This window comes from Puccinia triticina, chromosome 3A, assembly GCF_026914185.1.
Source record: "Puccinia triticina chromosome 3A, complete sequence".
In the NCBI taxonomy this organism is placed as follows: domain Eukaryota; kingdom Fungi; phylum Basidiomycota; class Pucciniomycetes; order Pucciniales; family Pucciniaceae; genus Puccinia; species Puccinia triticina.
The window spans coordinates 682,038-691,467 of NC_070560.1; the positions used below are offsets into that span (position 1 = coordinate 682,038).

The window sequence follows — 9,430 nt, forward strand, 5'->3', positions numbered from 1 at the left end:
TCCCTCCTGACGGAGGCTCGCTTCGCGAGTTCAGCCTACCCCCCGGGGGCCCGAAGTCTCGAGGGACTTTGTTAAGTTCGGGGAGTCCATGAGCTGGCGTGGAATCCATGCATTTTTCCCATTGGATGGATGAGGAATCCACACCTTGGTTCTTTTTCCGACGAGGTGCCCACCATTCCTGAATTCCATGTGGGTTTCCCAAATTTGATGCAACCCGTCGGATCCACACGGCCGCGCGGCAAGAAGTACCCCCGGCGTGTACCCTTTGAAGGAAGGCAGACGGAGGGAAGTGTACATTCCACTGGAGTTTTGCTGGATGAGTTGAGCAGTTGATCAGTGGAAAGCAACAAGACAAAAGGGCCGAACAGTTGGTGGTACACTATCCAAGATATAAAAAGGGAGATTGCTTAATGGGATAAAAGCACCACCCATGATCGAGCTGATCTTACAAGGTGGTGAGTTTTTAGAAGGGCAGACCAAGTTTTGTATGTATGTGATTGATTCATTCTTGGAGTGTGCAAGCCTCGGCAGGCGTCCACTCACATCGAAAGCTTAAACTGGATGACGCAACCGCCCGATCAGGCGCGCGCCTCCCACAGCACACCAGCACTACTTAAACACCACCACCACCCCACACCCCATCACCCCCACAACCAACCACGATGGCTCCCCTCAACCATCCAAGCTCACTCGCCACCATCCGATCCCCCAATCAACCCACCCCATCACCACCCCCATCCTCCACATTCTCAGCCATCTCGAACACCACCCCACACACACCGAACACTCCCACAGCCCCCTTCCACAGACTCGCACTCGACCTCGACCTCCCCGAAACCAACTGCGCCCTCCAGTCCGCACTCAGACGCCACCCCCTCAGCCCCCCGCTCTCGCCGAACACCCACATCCACATCAGAAAATGCCCCTCAGCAGCCTCTCGCAGAACCACCGCCACCACCAAGCTCAACTCCGCCAGCTTCGACTCCATCCCACTCATCCTCCCCAAGTTCTCCCGCCCCTCCGAACTCAATCTGCCCAGCCCCACCCAGCCCGACACCCTCGCCTCCATCTACATGGTCTGCGGCCTGCCCAAGAACCCCCAGTGCTGGACCCTCGCCCAGCCAGACTACCCGCCCACCCATCTCCAAGGCGCCCTCCCACGCTTCTGGAGGCCAGAAGTGCTCGGCACAACTGTCTCGGGCCAGGAGACCCCTGATCCTGCCCGGGAGAGCAACAGCCCGCCAGACATCGGCGCCGGGCCAGAGCCGATCAGCAAGGACGAACTCTCCAAGATCCAAGGCAAGGCGATCAAGCTGGCCTTTGCCCGCGAGCTCGAAGTCATCGCCTCCCCCGTCCAGCCACCCAGCACCACCCACTGCTTCTCCTTCACCGTCCCCGCCCAGCCGGGGGACGACCTCTCGGGCTCGCTCGGCCACCAGTGGGACCCCAGTCTGACGAGCTCGAGCACCGACTCGGCCACTCGCCAGCCGCCGGAGAAGACCTACTACGCCGCCTGTCTCCAGGTCTGGTCCCACTCCGACCGCCGCCGCGCCGACGCGATCTGCAAGACCCTCCAAGAGGGCTCCAAGGCCCAGCAGTCCGCCGCCGTCGCACGCGCCATCAAAGCCGCCGCCGCCGGCCGCAAGCTCGGGTCCCGCCTCAGCAAGGCCGTCAACTCCCCCATGGGCCTCCTCCCCTCCTCGGCCGACCTGTCCAGCAACGCGGCCGTCTACCACAGCCAACTCAACGGGCTCTCCACCGCCGCAGCACCCTCGGCGGCCGGCGAAAGCACTGACACCGACGACCCAGAGGGCTTCTTCTCCGACTCCGAGTGGGAAACCGGCACCGAACTCCTCTCCGATCACATCGCCTCCCGGCTCACTAACAACACATCCACTCAGACCGCCCCGAACGCCCCGCTCTGGCTGCCCTTCTGCTTGGTCTTGATCTCCAAGTTCCCTCTCTACGACCTGCTCGTCGACCATCTCAAAATCTCTTGGGCCCGATACCACAACTCGATCTACAAACATTCCCAGGAAATGCTCAAGATGCTCAACTTGTCAGTCTCTCTTTACAACCCCCCCCCCTCCCGCCGGCGAGAAACTCATCCTTCTCTCTCTTCCCCCCTTCAAGCACCCTGCCCAAATCATCCTCCGTCATCAAACTCCCGGTGGGCTCCTCTAAGGAATCCAACACCAAGTTCATCGTCAAGCTGCCGGGCAAAAACGATCTGAGCAACGAGGGCCTGGAAGAAGTGAACGTCAGTCGATCTAACCTCCAAACTTACTTACAACATGCTAAACTGCATCTACCCCTGTTGCAGTTCACGATGTGGCCGTTGTTCAAGTGCTTGAGCATACAGCACATCGTCTCGATTTATGAAGTCAGTAGTCCCCTCTCAAAGGTGCTCAGTATTCGCTTGCTGATGGCGTCCCTTCACGCCTGCAAAAACAGATCGGCCTGTCCCCAATGGGCCGCATCGTCTTCTTTTCGAGCCACCCAGCCATCCTCAACATCGCCGTCGAGTCCTTCAAGCTGCTGCTCGAGCTGCGCGGCTGGGTCGGTCTGAGCCAGAGCATCATCCACTCCAGAGACTTCAAGATCTACCTGGAAGTCAGTCCACCCCCTCTTCCCATCTTTACACGTTCCGTGCTCAACCCCCTCCATTTCAGGATCCCGGGCCGTTCATTCTTGGCGCTAATTCTCAGCTGAGACATATCGCTGCGGACGTCTCTCCTGAAATCATGATAGTCGATCTGGATACAGAGTAAGAGATCCTGATTTCGGCTTCTTCAGTTGCATTGCGCTGACTAAGATATACAGTACGATCAGGTGCCCCAAGCCTCATCCTGATGCCCTATCAAAAGGCCAAGACCGGATGAAGATCGAGAGGAAGCTGTACAACCTCCTGGGCAACTTCACCGGCCCGAAGGCTGTCCCCGCCGAGCTTCAAGAAGCTTTCCCCGGCGGTAGGTTCCGTCCTTTCAGTGCCGTCGAGATCAAGGACCAGCCCTCGGAAGCCGAACGATTACTCCCTCCCCCTGAATGGAACTGGAGCCAGACTCGAACGGTCATCCTTTTCGATGACGTCATGTCCAAGATGGTCAGTCCGAGTGATCGTATATTCCTCCAACTTTTACTTACTTTTGGTGCACCGTTGTCGTAGCCAAGGAAAGGGTTCGGAAAGATCCTCAAGCGCACGACTAATCGGCAAGCTGCAGTCTTGGATTCCTCGGCATTACACGTCCAGGAGATCATCAGAAAACACACCATCAGATTTGTTGATCGGCGAGACATGCTAGAAACGAAGATTTGGAAACTGAACAGGCGTCTGGCCTTCCTGATGTCCGAGTCGATGGAGTGGAAGCAGCACTTTGACAACTTCCAGAAGTTCACCGACATGTTGTCGACCGAATCCCAAGACCTCAAAACTCGTCTGGAGACCGAGAGACGCGAACATCGTACTCTGACCGGCGTCGTGGCCGAACAGAAGTCTCGCCAAGTCGAACTCGAGGGCAGATTGTTGGAGACTGAGAAGGCTTGGATGGCTGCCCAGGTCGAATTGGCTAAAGCGCAAGAGATTAGGGAAGAACTGCAACGCCAGAAAGAAATCATGGTACGTCCGTCCAAACAATTAGTGATCGCCTTCGGACTTCTTCTTATCTGCTTCCATCATACTATTCCAGGTCTCTGAGATGAAATCGATCGCGCTAGGTGGAGAAGACGAGAATATGCTGGGTCAAATCGTGCCCCGCATAGGATCGTACCCGATGAGAAGAGCGAGCGTCAGCCACAACCGCCAAATCTCACTGACCACTAAAAATCTGCGTCGTCTCAGTGCCCAAGATCGACTTGCATCCGCCTCGCCCTGCTCGAATTCCCGACTCGAGCCTCACGAAGAGTCGGAGTTCGAAACCGAGTATTCTCTGGGTCGGCTCGGTTCTGCGGGGGGCTATGGCAACTTTCTGGGGGCCGAGTCGGAAGTAGAAACGATCTCGGACGACGCGAGCGCACTGAGCGAGATTCCGGATGATGACCAGCGGGCACTGCTCTCGCGTAGTGCGGTGGTGGAGACGATGAAAAGTATCCAGTGCCGGCTCGAGGCTGCCCTCCGCACTGCCGGCCAGCTGGATGAGGAAGAGTTGAAAGGCTATGAAGTCAACTCGCCCTTCCCGAAGTCGGCTCTCTCGCGCATGTCGACCGACTCCCAAGGCTCGAAAGTCATCCCTCTCCAGCGCGGAAGAAGAAAACCCAACAGCAGCGTCAACTTCGAGTCCGACAACACCACCAGCTTCTCTATCTCTTCCTCCCCCGCTCCGAACACCGAATCCATCCTGGCTGACAGCCCCACCGACGACCCCCCCATACCGTCGAACCGCCAGCCTAAACGTGCGACTGGATCGGCAGTAGTCTCACTCCTTCTGCCAGGCTCAAGCATCTTTCGCGGAAAGATGAACAACGGCCTTGGCGATTCACAGACCTCTTACACCTCTGCGTTCAACAGCGAAGAGGTCCTCGGGACCGGGGAAAGTGGGGATGATGATGATGATGATGACAATGATGATGACAGCAATGACAGGCGATCGGAAGTAGACGATGGAAACTCATTCGATGATGATGGTGAATCGTTTGTCAGTGCCAACGACCAGTCAGACAACGCAGACCGTCGCCGGATCTCGTCCGATTCGTGTTACTTTCACTCGCTCAATCCTGACCTCTCCTCGCCTAACGCGACCAGCCGAGTTTCGATCCTTTGTGCATCGCCCTCACGGCCTACGTGCCGTCCGCCACCACTACCCTCCCACACGACTTCCAAGCTGGCCGGGCGGAAAAGCCTGAAGAAGGCCAGTAGCGGGATGATCGCGTTTCCTACCAGCCCCTCCGAGCTTGACGAAGAGGAGGATTCGGGCGAGTTGCGGGTGCAGAAGTATCTCGATGATCGGCGCGATTACCGCTGCGTGGAGCTGGCCGGCAATCCAGACCTGACCGCGAACAGTGGTAGCGACAAAGACTGGACCCTGATGGGCCTGCGAGGCGCCTACGAGCAGCCCGGGAGCCCGACGGCGACGCTGGATGGCACGAAGCCGATGGCCACCGACGGCCTCATGAGCCCGATCCACCACCGCGGCAGCTTCGTCTCCAACTGCAGCTCGACCACCGTTAGGCACGCCTCCGGCCAGCCCGCCCTGCCCCACTCGCCTCTCGTGCCCATCCGCACCCTCCATCGCCAGTCGCGCGCCTCCCACACCACCATCAAGCTCTCCTCGACCTCCCCCCGCCACACCCTCTCCCCCCCTCCTACGCCTCACACACATCCTAACGAGACTGGCTACCCTGCCAGGACCGATCTCGTCGACTTCCCCCTCGATAACTTGAGGCTTAACCTCGGCTCCATCCAGTCCAGTCGCAGACTCCGCTCCTCTCCCTCCCCTACCACCCCCCTCTATCCGGCCCCTCACCGCCCTCCCCACGACTGCTCTCCCAAGTAATCGCTTCTTGGCTCGTCCCCTTCTCCTCCAGCGTCTTATGTATATATCTATATATAGATTTCCATCTCCTTCCATCCCCCGTTTAGTTCTCTACAAGCAGATCGATTTCTCTCGCCGTCTCTCATTCAGTCCCTTTCCCTCGCTCGTTCGTCCGCACACCCGCCAGCCAGCCCAAGGCCCATCATCCCATTCCGCTTACCCACCGCCATTGACCACCGTTCTTCCACCCGTGTGTCTCCGCTCTTGTCTCCCACGCTCCTTCAAGCCTCCCTCCTTGTCGTTTCTTCCGGCGCGGTCTTGTTGTTCTTGGCTTTCCTGCGCTTGTCCTCTCCCTCTCCCCTGTCTCCATAGATACATACACACATACCTTATCCTTCTTTTTTCTGGCTCGTTTCATATCGTCGTTCTACGTCTTGTTGTTTGTGTTCATTGATTCGTCGTACAGTTATCCATCCCTTGGGCCGTTCTTGCCCGCCGTTTTCTCGCTCTCTGTCCGCTTCCACCGTCCCTTTCCGCCCGTCCTGCCCTCCATATGAAAACACGCGCTTCTGGGCCGCTAAGGATATCGAGGCGGGCCTCGAGCGGCCCGCACATTTGGGCCACCGTTCTCCTTTCCGATTCCTGTCCACCATCTTAGGGGCACACACCCAGACCCTGCAGCTGCTGTGATCTGCGACAGAGCGCACTCACTTGTCTGCTTGTTTTTCTCTATGTCCACGCGGGCTGGTGATGCAAAGTACATATTTAGATGCCAGAAATGATGGTGTTGATGGTCACAAAATAAAAGCAGATCAACCAAGTCTGGATAAGCCGGAGTGGTGCTAGTTTCTGTCCTTCACAGCCTTTTGATCGGTCCACTGATGACAATCAAGTCCCCGTAATAAAGACCAAAGGGGGAAAACATGAATGATGTATGACAGTACTTGGAGTGGCAAGACAAATTTTGGGGCAGAGGGCAGCGTTTTCTGCAAGGGCTAGGAGGCCCAACCCGTATTACCACGTGGATAAAGATTGCCCAGGAACCTGTAGCTGTGGGCCCCCTCCTCCAAAAGATATGGGAGATGTTTACTTGTGGAGATTGTCGATTCTGAAATCTTAGCAATTGGATGGGTATTTCATGTTCAAGTGAGGCTTGCTGCTCATGATCATTTGTGGAATGTCTCTGATGAATAGTTTTGTTTGGCCTTTGGTTAGCAACTTATCAGGCCACAAACACATGGAGGGGCTGATGTATGTTTCTCAGGGATCAAAGCATGTATAAACATAGTTTGAATCACGTGAGTATAGAGAGTGCATCCAGAGATCAATCTGCCATAAGTGCAAGCAGCAAAATACAGACTCCAGCTGTGCTCTGTGTACATACATATTGGAGCTGAAAAGATGACATTGAGCTTGCCATATTCTTCTCAACTCTCATTGGCTTCTTGGGGTACCAGAAAATGAAAATTGGTCTGCCATTTGAAAAGAAGTTGATGCAATCCATCATCATTTGGGACACATACAAGACATATTTTGAGTCCAAATCTGGTGGCATAAGGAAAACTGCTATGAAAGATTGGAAAGAAGAAAAAATCAAACAAATATGTTTGTTGCACCAGGAAAATAAAATAGTCAGTTGATGACAAGTGACATCACACCAGCTCCAGCCAGCTACCCACCATCTATCCAATATCTACCCCAATCTCCCAACCATCTCCTCAACTTCCAAAATTTCCCAAGAAGGTCCTGTTCAGTTTTTGATGAGCCCAACTGATCCTCAGTTCTGTGCAGCTGATACTCAGCTTTGGTACTCAGCTCATACTCAGATGTTTTGCCCAGATCATACTCAGCTTTTTCACGCAGCTCACTCTCAGAATTGGAATAAAGCATTTTTTCCAGTCCTTGCCCAGGTGATGCTCAGCTTTGTACTAGTCCTGGGGCATCTGATGCTCAGCTTTGTACCAGTCCTTGCTCAGCCTTTTCCTATTCCTGTCCCAGCTGATGCTCAGCTTTGAACCAGTCCTGGACCAGTTAGCCAGCTGATGCTCAGCTTGCGGAGTATCAGCTGAGCCAGGCCAGAGAAAAAGATGCAAATCAGCTTGGACAGGACCAGAGCTGAAAGTCAGCTAGGCTAGGGCCAAAGCTGAGAATTAACTGATCCACGGCCAAGGCTGAGCATCAGCTGTGCCAGGGCCAAAGATGATCATCAGGTGGTTGGTGCCAAAGCTGAGCATCAGCTGAGCCAGGGCAAAAACTGAGCATCAGCTGAGCCAGGGTAAAAGCTGAGCATCAGCTGGGCCAGGGCCAAATCTGAGTATCATCTGATTTTTTCTCATTGAGTGCTTTGATCCTGACACCTGTAATGTGAGCGCTAGATGTGCTGGTGGAGAGGCGCAGCATTGGAGCAGTGTTGGAGCTGAAAACAAAGCTATGTCATGTCACTTGCCATCAAATGAATGCTTTTTTTTTCCTGGTGTTGAAGGGGTAAAAAATTTATGGTCCTCAAAAAAACAAAAATCCTTTTACTTTTCAACATGGAGGAGGAATTCAAGATATTATTCAAATTTCCAGTCCATAATACTTGTGTAATCTTTCACTCAACTTTTCAATTGAGTAATAAAAAATGTTATTGAAAAAAATCTTAGCATTTGGATGGACTTTTGTGAAATTTGCATTTGAAAAGAAGATTTGATTTAGATATGGATTTTCAAAACTTTTGATAAACATTGCTAACCACTTCCAGGTTGAGGAAAGTATGCCCTGACAAATGGAAGCCTGCACTTTCTTGCGCTGAAGATTAGAATTTTGAAGGCTTATTTGATGCATCTTGAGTTGTCTGAAGCTCTCTGGAGTTGGAGGAGATTGGATTGATCTTGCTTGCAGATATGATCCTGGGGCTAAGTCAAGAGCAAACTTGTGTGCCTTCTCCAGAAGACCTTGATGGCTCTGAGAATGTGCTTCAAATTGGAAATCATCTCCAAGCAAAGTACCAATCATGTCAACATAAAACATGAACAGGGTCACTTCTCTCACAAATAACAAGCCCTTTTTGCCTGAACTTTTAACCTCTAAAACCTGGATTTTGGCTTTCTCATTCCAAAACAAGTGCCAGTACCCCCTATTTGATAATATATTATCAATGGAACCCACTAGATATCTCATCCGTTCACCTTTTAATTCTTTTTGATCTCCAATCTCCACTTTGTTGCTTGAATTTGCTTCTTCCAAACGTTTTTTCATCAGTCTGGTGAGAGTTACATCTGGGAATTTCTGACAAACCAGTAGTGGGTCTTTGTTGTAAATGGACAGTTCTAAGGTGTCAGGTTGATCCTCTTGAATGAATTCTATTATGCATTCTGCTCTGAACCGATCAGAATTGGTTGGATATTCTTCATGTGAAAAGACTTCCACATCAAACTTGAGAATATCACTAAATTTGATCTCTTTCTGGTGCACCTTTGGGGTGAATGTCTTGTGAGAATCAATATACAACACTATCTCTTTATTTTTTTCATTTTGAATTGTCCCTGTAGCCCCAATATTCCAGTCTTGGCCATAGTATCCTTCTGGTTCTGCTTCAGCATCCTTGAGTTCTGTACCAGGAGCTAATGTTGCAAAATTGGAGATGTTAGTATTTGAAGGATCTACTTTTTTTCTCTTCCTTCTTGATTTTTCCTTCACATTCATGTTATCCTTATAGTGTAGAATTCTTTTGTGTGTTCTATGGGTTGACTGCTTTGAATAATTCAAAGCACTTCTCACAGGAATTTTTTCTCCCTCTATTTGTTTGTCAAATTGAGATTTTGATGTTGGATTGTGAAAGATTGGGTTTTTCTCTTTTAGTCCAGTTCCAGGGACTAATTGTGGATAATTGGAGATGCAGGCATCATTTGAAGGCTGTAATCCTTTTCTTTTCTTTCTTGATTTTTGTGGCTCACCATTAGGCTGGGAATTCACAAATC

At 52.2% G+C, this 9,430-nt stretch overlaps 1 protein-coding gene across 1 annotated transcript; it reads left to right on the top strand.

Moving 5' to 3' along the window:
* Positions 1-662: 662 nt before the first annotated feature.
* PtA15_3A68 (uncharacterized protein) lies at positions 663-5,489 on the top strand (the record flags this gene model as incomplete). Its single annotated transcript, XM_053167682.1, has 9 exons — positions 663-1,589; positions 1,668-2,059; positions 2,134-2,260; positions 2,324-2,383; positions 2,455-2,613; positions 2,673-2,767; positions 2,824-3,103; positions 3,167-3,616; positions 3,687-5,489. The coding sequence occupies 9 exons, from the start codon at positions 663-665 to the stop codon at positions 5,487-5,489; spliced, it is 4,293 nt and encodes a 1,430-aa protein (XP_053018259.1).
* Between the last annotated feature and the right edge of the window lie 3,941 nt (positions 5,490-9,430).